The 18,796-nt window shown below is 43.0% G+C and overlaps 1 protein-coding gene across 5 annotated transcripts in view; it reads left to right on the top strand.

Annotated features, from left to right (window-relative positions):
• The window catches only part of Phf20 (PHD finger protein 20), a 111,876-nt gene that overhangs the window by 70,668 nt on the left and 22,412 nt on the right, over positions 1–18,796 (top strand). For 3 of the 5 annotated variants that reach the window (XM_005363049.3, XM_005363050.3, XM_026787058.1), the window contains exons 6-9: positions 2,211–2,598; positions 7,632–7,745; positions 8,764–8,952; positions 10,323–10,502. In XM_005363049.3, the coding sequence (XP_005363106.1) occupies positions 2,211–2,598; positions 7,632–7,745; positions 8,764–8,952; positions 10,323–10,502 (871 nt within the window). The remainder of the gene's footprint in view (positions 1–2,210; positions 2,599–7,631; positions 7,746–8,763; positions 8,953–10,322; positions 10,503–18,796) is intronic. The other 2 variants (XM_026787059.1, XM_026787060.1) reach the window with 2 other exon arrangements.

Here is an 18,796-nt window from a genome sequence, read left to right as displayed (position 1 = left end):
TTGCTGGGAATTGAACTCAGGACCTTTGGAAGAGCAGGCAATGCTCTTAACCACTGAGCCATCTCTCCAGCCCCGCAGAAGAACTTTCAAGGAGCCTCAGGAACGTTTTGCCTTTGCTGGTTTTCCTTTAGAGAGCATTGAGAACATGCTGACACTTTGCCCAGATGATGGATGCTTTCTTTTTCTTTGCTTGCCTCTCAAGCATCTAAAAAGCGGCCCTTGTGCTTGACTGTACCATTTTGTCCTTAACTTTGCCATTTTTGTGGTGAAGTTTTGTGGAATGAATTGATAAAGGCAGAGGAACTGAAATACGGGCTTGAATGGAACTGGTAGATAGGTCCTGAGACTCCGCAGCTCTTTATAGGGAAGGTTCAACTTTTTAAAGAAAATTGTATTTTGGAACAGATTCTTACTCTCACCCAGGCTATCCTCTAACTCATAGTGATCCCCTGCCTCACCTCCCAGGTGCTGGGGAATATATGTATGAGCCATGAACCCCATAGAGTTGAACTATTTATTCAGTAAATTGACTATGGCCTGGAAGTGGGGCCTTGCTGGGGGAAGATTTACAAGCAGTTCCCTTCTCAGTTCCAGAGCCTCTGAGCGTCTCACCTTTTCTCAATCCCAGAAGGCCACCAAGACAGACCGGGCAGCTCCAGGATGTGCATGTATAGATGAGATGGACAGACAGGCACACACACACACACAAACAGAGACAGACAGATACCCTACACCTACCTGCCAAGAGGCTGTAGTCCTTTGACTCAAGATGACTAAAAATTTTTTATAAAGTATTGGAATAGGTGAATTTTTACTATAGAATCTTGTTACTCTAAATGTTTTGGTAATTTAGTCGAGTCACATTTTATTTTTTGAGTTTATAAAATGAATATTTACTTGTAGGAAATATGGAAAGTGCTGGAAAGCAGAAGGAAAGCAAAACTACCCCACTCAGATGAAGGGCTTCTGCTTGTTTTGTGTTTGACACTTTGTGTCTGTCCTGCTGGTTTGTTGTTGTTAGAAATGTGTGTGTTAGTCCCAGAATTAGTGTCAAGTGCATGTACTGTCTATAGCTTGTTCTTTTAACAATATAACATTCCCCAGAGTTCCTTTGTCTGAAGTTTCAGCTGTTTGGTAGCTCTACAGTGTTCTGTAGTATGCATGTAGCTATCCCTGAAATGACTCGTTTCCGGGTGTGCATCAGGGTGTTTGTACACACTGTGAAGTCTGATTATTTTGTTAGCAAAGTCTGTTTCGGGAAATTAATTTCTGAACGAAGTAGGAACTTTCAAATCTTTGACCAGAATTGATATTTACCCCCTACTAGAAGGGGTACAACTGTATATGTCTGTTAATTGTTCCTCTCAGTGTCTGGCTTTTTTCAGAATAGTATTAGAACTAAAAAAGAAAAAAAGAAAGAAAAAGTCTCATTGTTTATAACTTTTCCCTGTGGGACAAATTTATTTTTGGTTGTTGAGCATTTGAGAATTCCGTTCCTGCTTCTGGAGAAATCAGTGCACCTAGAATGTGTGTGCTAGGGATGCCCTGTGATGTCAGGATTGTAGAAGAGGGATTCACGCATAAACAAATTAATTATAATGTTAGAAATTCTAACTTTTAGAGTCAACTTTATTAGGAGACAGTCACATTAGGACACAAGATTTTAGAATGAATTTTAAAGTAATTTAGTAACAAATTAGAAGCAGTACTACTTTTCAGTGGAGAAAACACCCAATAGCTCAGGAACCCAGTAAGTGGCTTAGCTATTAGCAGAAAGGGACCTGAGACCTGAGTCCTTGGTCTGTCTTGGGCATTCTGAACAGTATTCTTATTAAGCCTCCAGTTACCAGTTGGTTTTCTTCTTCATAAAGCTGGGCAGCACATACACTGGGCCTCTGAAAAGCCCTGAATAAGAAAGTGGGAACATTTCTGTTAGAAACACTGCCTCTAGTCAAGAGTCCCACTAGTTGACATTCCTTTAACTCATCTCATGTGGCTCCTTGTCATAAGGGAGATTGTAGAGTCTCAGAAGGAGGCTTAAACATAGGGTTAGTCCTCCAAGCTCAGATACTCTCCTGGTGCTTTGCATCGTATGACCCGGCCTGTGTCCTCTTAGTGTCTTCATTGTCTGCATAAGTGTGCAAGCAACCTCCTGATTGTGTATTTGCAAGTAATCACAAAGTATTTCATCGCTATTTTGCTCATTTTAGAATATTGTGGGTAATGCTAGGCCTAAAGAAACAGATCACAAAAGTCTTTCGTCATCTTCTGAGAAACGAGAGAAATTTAAAGAACAGAGAAAAGCCACGGCCAACGTCAAGAAAGACAAAGTGGAAAAAGCCTTAAAGACAGAAAAGCGACCCAAACAGCCTGACAAAGAAGGAAAGCTGACCTGCTCAGAAAAGGGCAAAGTGTCAGAGAAAAGCCTTCCCGAGAACGAGAAGGAAGACAAGGAGAACATTTCGGAGAACGACAGGGAGAACTCTGGGGATGTCCAGGTGGGAAAGAAGCCTGAAAATGACCTTGTGAAGAGTCCACAAGAGAACCTGAAGGAACCAAAAAGAAAACGAGGCAGACCCCCTTCCATAGCTCCTACTGGTGAGTTTCCCACGCGGGCTCTGCAATGGGTGATGCCAGTGTTCTCCTGTGGCCTTTGTGGTTCTTTATACCTTCTGTACTTCAGTCCTTCGTGTTTGTGACTTGCTTGTGGCCTGAAAACGAATCATGCCTGTGGAACTGAATTTCAGTGAGGTGTGTGTCCAGGTGAACATGTTGGGAGTGTGGCCGTGGCTGAGCTTCTGAGTGGACAGCCCATCTTCCCTGAAAGAGCCAAGGGAACTGAGGCCTTCTCCTTGTGCCTGCTCACATGACGTCAGTCTGAGGAAATAACATCCTGGTGGGCAAACATGAAAGGGGAGAAGAATGGGAGCTGAGGCAACAGGGGCTGGAGGTAAAGTAGCAGTAGGGCACACTCAGAGCCTGCATGACACCCTGGGCCCAGGCCTTAGTACCAGAACCAAGCACACACAAACATGAGCCTCTGAGGGAGGCAGCCCCCCCCCCCTGCCAAAAAAAAAAAGTTAGAGCTGGAGGCAAGGGCACTTTTTAAAATCGAGCTCTTACCGGGCATTGTGGCTCACACCTGTGACACTAACACTTGGGAAGCAGAAGCAGGAGGATGATTAGTTCAAGACTAGCTGGGGCTTTGTGATGATGAGACCCTGTCTCAAAAAAAGACATTGAGCTTTTAAAAGATATTTATGGAAGGGGACATCTCAGTCTAAATAGAAAAATAATTTGGTAATTAAATTGGTAAGAATTAAGGATTCAATATAGATTTAAGGAATAATATCCAGTTATTTAAAGGAAGTAGAAACTCTGAGCTAGGGGATTGCCATGAGTTCAAGGCTAGCCTGGGCTACATAGTGAGTTCCAGGTCAGTTCATGTTAGAATGAAACATTGCCTCAAAAAAGCAAAAATAAAATAAAATAAAGTAAAAATAAAAAAGAAGTATAATAAGTTTGGAATTCCTCAAGTGGTTTGGTAGCAGGAAGAGCAGTCCCCGGATGTCTAGATGGAATTCACCCATGACTGAGTGTATTTATGCTCTTTAGACTTCCTTCTTTGCACATTCTCTGTTCGGTTTGCATGAACATTGAAAAACTGTGAACTCGATCACATTTTCAAGCAATGTCTGTATTTTTTTGGCCTGGGAGCCCATAGCCTTGCACATGATAAACGCATGCTTCACCACTGAGTTACATCCCTAGCCCACAGTATCTCTTTTTTTCAGTACAAGTTTAAGCAGTTTCAGTATATAATTTAAAATGTAAAATTTGACATGAAATGTATTTTGTCAAAACTGGAGTAATAGCCCATTCATTGATACCTAGTGGAAAAGTCTACCTTAAGTTACTTATGTAGTAGTATATCCTCCTCAAATCTGAGTTCTAATTTTATAGGAGTCTAGATACAGCCTGATTTGTCTTCAGGTGAAATACATGCCTCCCCCTTTAAAACACTGGGTAAAGCCCTTGTTGCATATGACTGCTAACCTGAGTTCAACTCTCCGGACCCCACATAAGGGCAGACACTTTAGTGCATGTCTGTAATTCTAGATTGCCCATCCCAGGAGATTCACTGGGAGTTTGTGGGCCAGCAACCTTGTCACATACAGCAAGGGATGGGAAGAGAAACTCTATCTCAAGGTATAAGACAAGGACCAATCCCCTGCATTGTCATCTGATCTCCACACTTGCTCTGTGATATGCAGGACTTGTATTCACGCACATTTACACACACACACACACACACACACACACACACACACACACAAATAAAACAATGTAAAAAGTCTTTTTTCCTTTGGTTTTTTGATTGTTTGTTTTTCGAGACAGGATTTCTTTGTTTAGCCCTGTCTGTCCTGGACCTCACTCTCTCTGTATACTAGGGTGGCCTCAAACTCAGAAATCTTCCTTCCTCCATCTGTTGGAATTAAAGGTCTGCACCACCACCAACCTCCTCCCTCTTATTTTTAAATTGGCTGTGCTGGGGATCAAACCCAGAGCCTTGTGCATGATAAACAAGTGCTGTGTCTGCTGTTAGCTATGCCCACAGCCCTCTCTTGGTTTTTATTTTTCATATTGACTACATGTTGAAATATTTTATAGATGGATTGGTTTGAATAAAATATATTCTTAAAGTTAGTTTTTAATTTCTTAGTATGATTGCTTAAAAATTTGGTCACACGTGGACTTACGTTTGTTGCTTTCATTGTATTTCTGTTGGACAGCATTGTCCTTAAGTTTAGTTGGTGTCTTGATTGCCTTTCGAGAAAGAATTAAGCAGTAATACCAAGGCCTGTGGGACTCCTGATGAACTGAGCTCTCTCTGCATTGAGAGTGGTACTAGTTGTATATTGTCCTTAGAAAGATTGAGGTGGCACCCTGTGCGTCTGTGTTCAAGGATGAAGAGTGAGTTGGAACCGTCTAGAGGTTTGAACCATCCCGGATAGTACACCACGTTCAGATAGGGAGTGAGAGGCAGGCTCCCCTCCCCCCTTCAGGGATTGAACCCAATGTTTGTTCACACAAATGCTTCACACCATTCTACATCTGGAGACCCCAAAGCAGACATTCTGTTGAAAGTTGGAGAAGGGCAGTTATGCAGGGAGAAAGAAGAGATAGAAAATGGGACTTGTCTGCAACTCAGTTTAGCTCTTCCTGCTGCAGTTTGGAGTCTTTGGAGTATGTACTGGCATATCTGTGTCCCAGGTCACAGACTTCTCCTGGAGCCATCCAAGGTTTCAGTCTACCCTGCATTCATTTCTTGCTTTTTTAAGTGTGTGGTTGCATACCAACTAGAACACATTTTAGAGAGGGGCATTCCCAAGTTTCCCATTACTGGACTGAGGCGTTTGTAAGAACAGGCCGCACTTGTGCCCAAGTACTTACTCCCTGGTCAGTATCTGTGGAGACCTTGGGCTCATGGCTGTTAACAAGCTTCCTAGATGAGGTGTTCTGGGGAAGTTAGGAGAACACTTGGGTTCTCTATAGGTCCGTGTTTGTATGTGGTATCAAAAGGAAGAAGGCTTGTCTGATGCTGTGTACATAGTTCAGGCACCCTTAAGAAATCAAGTAGCCTGCGTTCATTGATGTGGTGGAGTCTTGAGCTCCTCAGATTACACAGATCTGATTGGGAGCAGACTCTGAGCTGTGTAGAATGGACTGGTTTGTGTTGATGTTTAGCTTAGATTCAACCTGGGATCCAAGTTTCTCCCACTTGGAATAGAATAATGTTGATATGTTGGGAAGATTGAATATAACAAGAGCCAAGAATGGGGGTTGCCTCCTCAGAGCTGGGTGCTGCCTCTCTTCTTCTGCCACACCGAAGCTGCTGATCTTACCTGAGTCTTTTCTCTTTTCCCTCCCATTTGCTTTCTGTCCTCCTTTTCCTGTCCATACTCCTCTTCTATCTTCTTTTGCCCCTCCTCAGATTCTTTAGTCCTGCTTTCTTGCCAGGCTCCCTAATTGTTCTTCCGACTCTTTTTGGAATTTCATCTTTCATATTTGAGGAGAGTGTCTTATGCTTTAAGCTTAAAAATAGAAAATGAAGCACCTCCAGGGACTTAGTGTTTACCCTGCTGGGTTAGTGCTCTACAGCCATGTCTGGGTCACTGAGATTTGTGTTGGTTTTCATTTAGATCTTCAAAACAATACAAAACAGAACAAAAACACTGAGTAGCAGGTAGACAATTAAAACAGTAAGCAAGCCCTAACCCTGACACAGATTTTAAGAGTGAGCCTGCATGGGTGGGTTTTCTAAGTACTGGGTAGGTCAGGATGTGTTTAATTTTAGTTCTTTTCTGTCTTTGGACTGGGCAGTAGGTTTTGAAAAGATTTGATGCTCAAAATGCTTGTGAGTCAGGCACTGGTGGTACAAGCCTGTAATCCCAGCACTTGAGAAGTGGGGGTCATTTTTAGCTACATACGGAGTTCAAGGCCAGTGGTTCTCAACCTTGCTAATGCTGTGACCCTTTAATATAGTTCCTCATGTTGTGTTGACCCCCAACCATAAAGTTACTTTCATTACTACTTTATAACTATAATTTTGTTACTGTTATAATTGTAATGTAAATGTTTTTGGAGCTAAAGGTTTGTCAAAGGGATTTCAATCCATAGGTTGAGACCACCAATCTAGACTTTGTGAGCTCCTGTTTTCCTGCAGTACCCTTTCACAATACTGCAGGAGCCTTATATGGTAGTGACTGTCTATAACCCCAGGAGGTAGAGGCAAGAGGATCAGGAGTTTCAAGTTATCCTCCGCTATATATCTAGTTTGAGACCAGCCTCTGAGGTACTACACTGTCTAATTTTTTTTCCTTTCCTCCAAATAAAACAAGATGACAGGAGCATGTGCAGTAGTAGTACATGCTTGCGATCCCATCTACTCCAGAGACTGAGGCAGGAGGCTTACAAATTCCAGGCTACCCTCAGCAACTTAGTAAGACACCATCCCTCTCCTGTCCCCTGCCAAGACTTTTATTATATTGCCTACAAACCTTTGCATTATTTATTTATTTGGTTTTTCGGGACAGGGTTTCTCTGTGTTGCTTTGTTGCCTACCCTGAACTAGCTTGTAGACCAGGCTGGCCTCGAATTTACAGAGATCCTCCTGCCTCTTCCTCCCAAGTGCTGGGATTAAAGGCATGTGCCACCACCGCCTGGCGAACCTTTTTAAGAGGTCATGTTGGGATGTGGTATTTTAGAGAGGTTTTAGAAGTGCCAGAGCCTAGGCAAGACCACAAAAAGAAACTGAGGAAGTCAGTCTGCAGAGTGTGTCAAATCTTCCCAAGGAAACAGTTTGTCACTCAGTTAGTTAGTTGTCTTGTCTTTTCCCTTAAAGTATGAATGTTCATTTTCAGAGTTTAATAATGTATCTTTTTTAAAGCTTTGAGGCAGGGTTTTACTGTATCTTAATATCTATAAGGATATCTTTCTCCTCTCTCTTTCTCTCTCTATATAAAGTGTGTGTGTGTGTGTGTACACACACAAAATATTGTTTTATTTGTAAAATGATGCAGTTAGGCACTAAAAGTTATATATTTTTGTGTGCTTTGTATATATTACAGCTGTAGATTCAAACTCTCAAACTTTGCAACCAATAACATTGGAATTGAGAAGACGGAAAATATCAAAAGGAAGTGACATCCCATTAAAACGTCCCCGACTTGACAAAAATTCATGTGAGTCTCCAATTTATGTATATGTGCCTAGAATTTAATAAGTTATTTGGGTCAACCTCTGTGTTCTGTCTGTCAGTCCTTTTTCTTATGAGTGCTCATGACTGTCCTTAAGCTAATGTGAGTGGAATGTGCTTCTGTCAGTAGGTTTTTGGTGGAAGCAACGTGATCTGTATTTGTGTTGGGCTCAGTGATAGCATATCTGCCTCCTTAAAGTGTATTTGATTGGGATTCCTTTTGAGATATTATATGACCTAGTAAGGATGAACTTCATGTGGTGAGAAAAATTTTAGCCAGGCATGGTGGCATGTGCCTTCAACTCTAGCACTAGGAAGGCAGAGGGAGGCTGATCTCTTTGAGTTTGAGGAGAGCTGAGGCTACATAGAGAGTCTTGGACTGAAAAACAAGCAGAACATTAGAAATACTATATGTATGCATATATATAATGTTTACTAGAAAACAAATGTGTTGTCTTCAAAAAGGATTGTGATGGCTTTTAAATACGGTTCTCGCAGCCCTTACTTTGGGAGTCAGCATACAGTCTTTTTACACTGGAAGCTCCAAAATAGAGCCATGGTCAAGATTAGGACGTGCCTCTGCACATCTCTTCAGTCTGAATTCTTTTTTTTTTCTTTTTTCTTCAAGACAGGGTTTCTCTGTGGCTTTGGAGCCTGTCCTGGAACTAGCTCTGTAGACCAGGCTGGTATCGAACTCACAGAGATCTGCCTGCCTCTGCCTCCCGAGCGCTGGGATTAAAGGCATGCGCCACCATCGCCCGGCTTCAGTCTGAATTCTTGACATTTGGCTGTAAGCTCTCCAGCTCAGACTAGGAATTCTTAACAAAGTAAAGTAACTTCCTAGCAGAAGTTTTAGTTTTGCTATAAGCTAAGAGAGGCTATCAGTCTGGCATTCCAGAAGTCTCTGAGGAAAAGCCCCTGTAGAATCGAGCAGTCAGAATCTGCCTTAGTGGAAGTCTTCTTTCCTGTTGGTTTCTGAGTACAACTCTCTGAATGGTTTACAGCCCAGGAGCAGTCCAAAAACCGCTCTGAAAACAGTGACAAAGACTTGTCCAGGAGACGGTCCTCCAGGCTGTCTACTAATGGGACCCATGAGACCCTAGATTCCGACTCGGTTGTACCTGATCTGGTTCATACGGTTGATACAAATCCTCTACAAGACAAGGCATCCAGTGCCAAGGAATCTGCTGAAGGTAAGTCAGTGTCTGTTTAGTATTTAGCCTGCCTGGTGCCTGTCTAGTAAAAACCAGTCTAGATTCTTCTGTATAGGTTTCCTTTCCTTTCCTTTCCTTTCCTTTCCTTTCCTTTCCTTTCCTTTCCTTTCCTTTCCTTTCCTTTCCTTTCCTCTTCTTTTTTTTTTTTTTTAGTTTTGTTTATTTAGTATATATACAATGTTCTGCCTGCATGTATGCCTGCAGGTCAGAAGAGGGTACCATATCTCATTTCAGATGGTTGTGAGCCACCATATGGTTGCTGGGAATTGAGCTCAGGACCTCTGGAAGAGCAGCCAGCACTCTTAACCTCTGAGCCACTGTATAGGTTTCTGTGTTAGACTGTATTGAAGTTTTTTTCTTTTAATTAATGTGTATAGGGCTGAAGGGATGGCTCAGTGATGCTGCTCTTGCAGAAGAACCATGTTAAATTCCTAACACCCAAGTTTTGCGACCCATAACCACCTGTAACTTCTGTTCTAATGTGGCCTCTGCAGACACTGCATGCATGTGGTGTACAGATAGATATACTTGCAGGCAAAACACACATACACAGCTGGGCATGGTTGTATAACTTTTAATCTCAACTTTGGGGAAGCAGAGGCAAGCAGATCTTTATGAATTCCAGGCCAGCCAAGGCTACAAACAAACAAACCCTCACCAAAACCCATAAATAGAAAATAAAATGGAATCTAATAATAATAATAACTCTTTTAAAAAAGTGTGTGTGTGTATAGGTATGTGTGCCACAGCAGTATGAGCCATCTCTCCAGTCCCAGGTTAGACTGTGTTAAAATCCAAATATTTTGGTGGTGTATTGTTCTTCCCAGAGGGTTCAGATGCTTTTGTGGTTGTTTTTGCTTGTTATTCTGTGCTGCATGTCAGGCTGGAGGCACATGGCTTGGGGAGCCCTGCTTCTACACCTTTTTTGATACTGCCTTGCTTTGTGTGCATTTTTGCTGACTTTCTTTCACTTTAACCAAATTCTTTTAAGCACTTATAGCCTTGGCTGTATGGGTGGAAGGCCTTTTCTTTTTTAAATTTTTTTTAAAAATTACATTTCACTTACTTGTTTGTGTGTGTGTGCGCTTGCCTGCACACATACTCCACAGTATGTGTGATCAAAAGATAACTTGTGGAACTCTGTTCTCTTTGTCGTGTGGGTACTGGGGACTGGCTGCAGATTATCTGGCTTGGAAGCATCTTGTTGCCCTCCTTTTTTGTTTTGAGATGGGGTCTCTCTATGTAGCATTATGGCTTGGAACCCTATATAGATCAGGTGAGCCTCAGACTCTTTATTTCTTGATTGTGTACATATGTATTTCCTAAGCACTCTTTATTTCTTCCTCTAGGTCAATTGAAATCTCCATTGGAGGCTGGCCAGGTCTCATCTGTATTAACTTGCCACTCCTTTGAGGATGGACTGGGGGCTGCAGACTTGGAGTTGAACTGCAAGTCAATGGGAGAAAACACTATGAAAACAGAACCACTCTCTCCTCTTGCTGAGGCACAGGAGGTTTCGACTGTTGAAGGTATTTGTTTAGAATTAACGTAACCATGCTTTATGTGTATGCTTGCACTTTTACTTCAACTATAAGGTGTTTGCTTATTGAGACAGGGTTTCTTTGTGTAACAGCTATAGCTGTCTTGGAACTTGCTCTTTAGACCAGGCTGACCTTGAATTCACAGAGATCTGCCTCTAGAATACTTGTACTTAAGGTGTGTGCCACTACACCTGTAAGTTTTTTTTTAAAAAAAAACCTTATTCTAAATTGTCTTATTTGTGAATGTTATGCATGTAACATGGAGCAAAGAACAGATTCGTTTGGTTTCTAGATCAGTAGCTGTGACCCATGTAGTCTTGGTGTTTGTCTGTCTGTTATAAAGTGAAGAGAGGCTGAAGAGATGGCTCAGCCGTTAAAGCTAGGCTCACATCCAAAAATATAAAGTGAACAGAAAGGTATTTGTCAGTGGAGTGTTAGAAACTAACAAATGTTGTGCTTTTAAGTTAAGTAGGTTTTTATGCTTTTTGTTTGTTTGTTTGAGGCAAAGCCTCACTCTGTAGCCCAAGGTGGCTTAGAACTCACTGTGTAGCCCAGGCTATCCCGAAACTCATGGCAATTCTTGTGTCTCAGCCTCTGAGTGCTGGAATTGTAGGTATAAGCTACCTGGTTCTGTTTTCTTGAGTAGAAAGTCTTAGCTATATTATCATTTTCTCCAAGTGGGCTTATTTGTTTTATGCTATCTTAGGTCTTTCTATCTAACAGAATGGCTAATCAAAATGTGGACTCCAGAAACCCTTAAAGTACTGAGAATAGACTGTTTGCAGCATGTGTAGAGGAGCTGAACTCAGGACTTCCTCTCTAACCCCGCCCTATGTGCCAGAGTTCTGACTGTTCATTTTACACAGATGAATGGCCATATTGGTCTTAGTGTTCTTAACTGCCCCTGGGAGGGAGGTGGCATTTAGTTAGGGTTGGAGGAAGGGTCTTAGAAGGTAGGCAACAGGTAATCCCATGAGAATTGAGGATGGGGGCCCATGAGACTATCATGTGTGTGCCTTTTGACTTCCTAAAGTAGGTTAAGACCTAACAAGGAAGTTGCTGTCAGTCTGAGGCCATTTGCATTGAGGAATTTGATGGTGTTCTTTACTTTCAAGTTAAGTCTAACTTTACAGTAGACAGAGGAGCCTGGTAAGTTGCAAGAAGATGCAGCTCATCCAAAGCTGTCTGTACCTATGGATTTCCAGTGTGGTCCCGAATCCTGCCCTTCTGACATGGCCCAGTCCCATCTGATGTGTTGCTGGGTGCTGTGGACACAATAAGAAGAGAACAAAATTACTGCCTGGAGAGACTTTGTGCAGTGTGGGGTGTGGGGCCATCTGTTTCCAGGCCCTTGTCCCATTCATGTGTCCACTCTGAATGAGGGGCAGCAGGCTGTAGATGATTAGGACTTGGGGATGGGTAGCCTTTGGAATTCTGTAGCTAAAGGGGAGAAATACTTGTCCTAGAAGCAAAGAGGTGTTCCTGGGGTTTGTTTTGGAACAAGGGCTCTGTGGGAAATACAGATGATACAGAAAGATTGCCGGGAAAAAGGCTGTTAAAGACTCATACGCCAGGAATGCGTTATATAAGTGAACAGGAAATTGGCTGAGTTGTCAGCAAAAACGGCCACAGGGAGCAGGGGTGACTAGAGGCAGCACAGTTACTGGGAAGTGACTGTTCTCCAGGCTGCTGCCACAGATTTGGTCTTCCTAAACCTAGATGGAGAGTCATGACTGTGAGACTCCTAGGCAGCAGTTGGAGCTGGCATAAACAACATGTCAGGTTCAGAGAAGAATGGCAGCTGGGCCTCCCAAAGCCCAGCCCAGGCAGCTGGGGCAACACTGCCACCTTATGGAATAGATGTTGAGTGTGTATGTGTGTAGAAATTTATATTCTGTGGGAAAGCCAGGAAATGGTCACTGGGACCAGATGAATGGAGGTCCTGGGCCAACTTTGTGAGCCACTTCTCTTTTCTTTTATGTGGGTTTGGGAAGCAGAATCACATGGCAGGTGTATGCAGCAAACACCTTTACTCCCTAAGCTTCTGTTGACCCTAGATATTTCTCCTGAGAGTACACATACATATGTGTAAACATACGTGTATGGTTTATCTTTTTTCTTAGTGCTAAGGACTGAACCACAGATTCACCCCTATTGAGTACACACTCTGCTACTGAGCTACACACTTGGTCATGCTTTCTTTTCTTCTATGGTATTAGATTGAACCCAGGGCTTTGTACAAGTCAAGCCAGGGTTATACCACTGAGTTACACTCTCAGCCCTGTGTATATTTTTAAGTCTAATTTGTAATTATCTCAGACCCATGAAAATTTTGTGAATACAGTACAAAAAAGAGAAGCATGGTGGCTCACACATGTAATCTCAGCATCTGGGAGGCTGAGGCTGGAGGGTTACTGTGAGTTTGAGGCTACCCTGGGCTACCCAGTGAGTAAGGTCATCCTGGGCTACTTAGTTTGTTCAAGGCCAGTTTGGTGCACGGAGTGAAATCCTGTCTCAACAACAGTTAGAATTTCTGTAACTGTCTTACAAAGCAACACCTGGTAGGATAGGAGGTGGTTCAGACCCTAAAGGAGCACTGCTATAGTTTCTGAACTGGTGGGTTCTTCTCCCCTCGCCTGCTCGTGTGTGTATGTGTGTGTGTGTGTGTGCGTTTGTGTGTGTGTGTGTGTGTGTGTGTTCAAGCTTCTCTGTGTAGCCCTAACCAGCTGCAAACTCACCATCCCCCAGCTTCCTTTGTCTGCCAGGTACTGGGATTGATTATAAGCAGCTGCCACCACACCCAAGTTAGTGTTTCATCTGGTTTTCATTTTTCTTGTGTCCATGATTTTGAAGTTGATACAAAAAGGACAGGACCCCTTTATAATTTTGTTGTGGTTGGTTTTTAATTTTTGGAGACAGGGTTTCTCTGTGTAACACTTCTAGCTCTCCTGGAACTCTGTAGTCCAGACTAACCTGCAACTCACAGAGGTCTGCGTGCCTCTTCTTCCTGGGATTAAAGGCATGTGTCACCACACCCAACCCTAATTAATTAATTCTGAGACAGGGTCCCTTGTATCCTAGATTGGCCTGGAACTTGGCTGTGAGGATATCTTCAGCCCTGATCCTTCTATCTCCACTTACACTAAGCTCAGTGTGTTCAGTGATGAGGTGCAGCATTTAATCATTGGGCCAACAGTAGATGACATGTGCTCCCTGCCAGAGGGGGCATGTAGGGGATCCCTTCCTACATGCTGAGTGAGCTAGGTCTGGATGGAAATAAAGACTTGAGAGAACTAGAGATGAATGGCAGGGAGAGAAGGCACACCTGGGGCCAGGTGATATTGGCTGAGGTAGGAACTGAGGCTTGCTGAAGAACAATGACTTTAGAAGACAAGATAGTGCTAAGGACCCAGAATTAGGCCAGTCTGAGTGTCATCCACCTAGCTTTTGAGATATTGGCAATGGGCATACCAAAAGAGATTAAAGTAGGTCTAGCATTTTTATTAATTTTGTGTGTGTGTATGTGTGTGCGGTGTGTTTGCCTGAATCTGTCCGTGCTTCACAATTGTTCCTTGTGTCTGTGGAGGCCAGAAGGAAAGCTTGAGAGTTCCTGGAAAAGGAGTTACAGACTGTCATGAGCTACCACCTGGGTACTGAGAATCAAACCCAGATCCTATGGAAGAAAGTAACCAGAGCTCTTAACTGCTGAGCCTTTGCTCCAGCCCCTAAAATTGACTTTTACACTGAACAGAATTTAAGGACTGGAGTGGGGTACGGTTCTACCATACATGAAACTTGGGGTTCAACCCCCTAGTCCTGCAGCAGTAAAATAAAACAATAAAAATGCTAACCTATTTAAAAGCTTTTTCAGAAGTATGAGATCTGTTTGTTATAGTAGGAAAAGTATAAATCATTGCCCAGGTATGTGTGATTTATAGCAATACTAGCCTCCAAGGGACTGAATGCTGCCAATAGCCAGAAAGCCCTGATTCTCTCCCCAGAGGACACAGATGAAAACAAAACCTGGCCAAACCATTGATTGCTCTGCATGCAGGAAGGAGTCCAGATGGCCCTGGCTCTTGGAGACCATGTACATGCATATGTCAGTATACATACACATATACTAATTTCTCTGTTACAGGACTATAGGAATAAGAAGGCTTCTGATCCCACTCTGTATTCTCTATTACAGTGTGATAGGATTACTCCAAACACAGAGATTTGGAACATTTTTATTTTCTCTTACTTGATGTGGCTGACTCAGCTGGGGGTTGTCCAGGACTGAGCTCTCATCTGAAAACTTTCAGGGGAGGAGCCCAGTCTTCAGCTACTTGAAGATGGTGACTGAAGGCCTTGGCATTTTCCTGGCACTTCCGGGTCCTCTGTGCAATGGCCTCTGGGAAGTGGCTTAGAACATGGCCTGTGTTTTTAAGCCAACAGAGAAGTCTGTCTGCCAGGAAGCTAGTGTTACAACCTCACTAGCAGGAGATGCTACTGCCTTGCCATATTCTGTTAGAGATGATTCACGGGTGCTGCTCAGATTGAGGGGTGGGATGGAGGAGTACACAGGGACATGAAGACCACTAGGCTTGTTGGAAGCCCAACTGCCTGAACAACAGCGGCTGAAGATTTCTAGTGTTCAGATCATCCATCTTTTGATATAATACGTACTCTGCCTTGTTAGCGTCACCATCCTTGAAAAGAGCTCTTAGTTTGGCTGGCTGGGGGCTTTGTCCTAGTGACACCTGGCAGTGTCTTTTCCATACGGAGTTTCCTTGCCTACCTAAGCCTGTGTGATCTTGGCACTGCTATCCCTCAGAGGCACCCAGGTGCTAGGCTTGCTTCTCTTAGCAGTGCAGCTGTCTCACCTTCTACTCAAATACAGAGAAGAATCAGGGCTTTTGATTTGAGGGAAATTTTTTCCTGCTGAACTGACTTTGTTGTCTATTGAGAAAGGCCACTTGTTGGTTACCAGGTGCTCAGCCCTGAAATAGTCACACAGAAACTATATTATTTAAATCATGCTTGGCCCATTAGCTCTAGTTTCTTATTGGCTAACGCTTACATCTTAATTTAACCCATTTCTAGAAATCTGTATATTGCCACGAGGCTGTGGCTTACCAGGTAAAGTTCCGGTGGTATCTGTTTCCTGTGGGGCAACATGGCTTCTCTCTGACTCTGCCTCCTTTCTCCCAGCATTCAATTTAGTTTTCCCCACCTACCTCTATTCCCTGTGCAGGCCCAAGACAGTTTCATTATTAACCAATGGTATTCACAGCATACAAAGGGGAATCCCACATCAGTTGTCTTTTCAAAAGGTTGCGGTAGTGGCAGGCTGTCAGGTCCCATATGTCCCTAGTTAGCCTATAGTCAGACCACACCTCTCTTGGAATCTGTTCATAAATAAGGAGATAGTAATTAGGACATTGGTAGGCTCTAAAGATGGAATTGAACTGTCTCAGGAAATACTGCATATAGAATGATTGGTTAATGTTGGCCTAAAGGCAGTTGTTGGGAAGGTTTCCCGTAGCTACTGGACTGTTCTTTCATTGACTTGGGTATAGACCCAAGAATATATGAGTTTGCACAATGAGGATTACAAAGTTCTTGCTGGGCATATTGCTGCAGGCCTGTAATCCCAGCATTTACAATGTGGAGGCAGGAAGTCTAGAGTTTGTACGTAGCTTCGCCTACATAGCAAGAACTTGTCCCCCCCAAAACAACCAAAATTGATGAAAAAAATGTTACTAAGGCCTTAGACTAAAACAATCAGGTGGAGTTCACTAAGCAATTATAATTTACCGCATAGTTTTTTTTTTCTGGCTGGTTTTATATCAGTTTGACATAGCTAAAGTTATATGAAAGGAGGAAACCTCAAAAAAAGAAAAAGCCTCTATAACATCAGGCTGTATGTAAGCCTGTAGGGTATTTTATTAATTAGTGATTGAAGAGGAAGCATTCATCCCATTGTGGTTGGTGCCATCCCTAGGCTGGTGGTTCTGGGTTCTATAAGTAAATAGGCTAAGCAGCCATAGTGGGCAAACTAATAAGCCCCACTCCTCCATGACCTCTGCATCAGCTCCTGCCTCCAGGTTCCTGCCTTATTTGAGTTCCTGCCCTGACTTCCTTTGATGATGACCAGTGATATGGAAGTGTAATCCAAATAACCCTTTCCTCCCCAAGTTGCTTTTTGGTCATATTGTTTTATCGCAGCAGTAGAAACCCTAATTAAAACAAGTTTAATAAAACTGGGGAAAGTTGGAGTGTACTTTGACTTACGGTTTTATGTTTTGATGTTTTAAAAAAGATAGTTTATTGGAAGTCAAATATTGGGGACACAGAGGTCCTTGCACCTGTAGATCACTAGGGAAACTGGGAATATTAAACACCCTGGGACCTCTCCTCAATGGAGGAGATCAAACACCTGTTTTCCAGCTCAGAAGGCTAAGAGTGGATATTGTTTTTTTTTTTTTAAAGATTTATTTATTATGTATACAGCGTTTTCCCTACATATATGCTGCAGACCAGAAGAGGGCACCAGATCTCATTACAGATGGTTGTGAGCCACCATGTGGTTGCTGGGAATTGAACTCAGGACCTCTGGAAGAGCAGTCAGTGCTCTTAACCTCTGAGCCATCTCTCCAGCCCAAGAGTGGATATTGTTAAGGACCTGGTGACTTTTTAGCTATCCTCACCAACCTTTTGCTATAGAGGCAGACGTCACCTAAATCCCCCAGAATGTTTATCCCAGACTCTCCCTCCCGAGACCTTTATATTTAATGGAGCCCATCCTTATAGGAGATGTCACATTTTATAGCCTGCTGACCTCTTTGCAATCCATCAAAGACCACACTGAATTCTAGGCCTTTTACATGTAGACCTCACCCTCATGGTCACATGTCCTTTGTAAAGAGTTTATAAGTGTTCCCTTAAGCTTTATTGTGTGCCAGGGATGGGAACGATTGTTGCCTGGAAACCTTTTCCCAAATTGTATTGTGTTTTAAATATGCTGACAACAAACCACCTGGTATTAGACTCCCCTAAGTCTGATCCAGGTTGACACAATCAGTCTTCATTCTCATCTCTCTGTGGATCACTATCTGCATTGATACCTTGCAGGGTCCCCCTTAGTCAAATCCAGTGTTTCATGCATGCTAAGCAGGCATTCTACCATTGAGGTACATCCCCAGCCCTAATCTGCATTAAAAAGATAAAATGTGCCAGGCAGTGGTGGTGCACGCCTTTAATCCCAGCACTTGGGAGGCAAAGACAAGGGGGATCTCTGTGAGTTTAAGGCCAGCTTGGCCTACAAGAGCTAGTTCCAGGACAGCTAGGGCTGTTACACAGAGAAACTGTCTCAAAAAACAAAAACAAAAAAAGATGAAATGGAGCTGGAGAGATGGCTTAACAGTTAAAAACACTCACTGCTCTTATGGAAGCCCAGGCTCCATTCCCAGCGTCAACGTGACAGTTCACAAACACCTGGAACTCCAGTTCTGGAGGATCCAACACCCTCTTCTGGCTTCTATGGTTACTAGATATGAACATGGTACACATGGTACATCATGCAGACAAAACACTCATACATATTTAAGATATGTATGTGTGTGTACATACATATACGCACACATATTTTAAAACTGGGCATGGTGGCATATGCTTTTAATCCCTGTACTCAGAAGGTGAGTTTCAGGACAGTCTGGGCTACATAGAGTTTCCCCACTCCTCCCCAAAACCTTTCGCTGTCCCAGTAAAAGATGCTGCTCATGTGGGGGTAATGATTCTGCTGGATGGCCACACTAGGAGCTTTGTGGTTTATACTGGATTTCACTTTTTTAGGAGTATGTAGACAAAATTGAGGGCTTTACAAAGTAATCTGTTCCCCAGCTAGGATGTGCGAGAGGTGATTGAGGAAACAGTTTACATTTTGTTGATAATTACAATAACTGTCCCTGTCTGAATTTTAGAGACCCATGAGTGTGCTTATGGAGATGTTTTACACTGGAAAAAATCTTCCATTTATTGATCCCTGTACATAGGTTATCTTTAACTCTTCAGCTCCTTGGAATTGATAGTATTTATTATTTTCATGGCAAGAAACTGAGGAACCAGACTGACTTAGGTGGCTTAGGCATGTGGCTAATAAAGGGCTGCGCTGGTGTGTCTATGCAGTGGGGGTGCAGAGCAGTGCTGGTGTGACTATGCAGTGGGGGTGCAGAGCAGTGCTGGTGTGACTATGCAGTGAGAGTGCAGAGAGCGGTGCTGGTGTGACTATGCAGTGG

Source organism: Microtus ochrogaster, linkage group LG8, assembly GCF_000317375.1.
Source record: "Microtus ochrogaster isolate Prairie Vole_2 linkage group LG8, MicOch1.0, whole genome shotgun sequence".
In the NCBI taxonomy this organism is placed as follows: Eukaryota; Metazoa; Chordata; class Mammalia; order Rodentia; family Cricetidae; genus Microtus; species Microtus ochrogaster.
The sequence above is the reverse complement of the archived record's forward strand: the minus strand, read 5'-3'. Positions and strand labels throughout refer to the sequence as shown.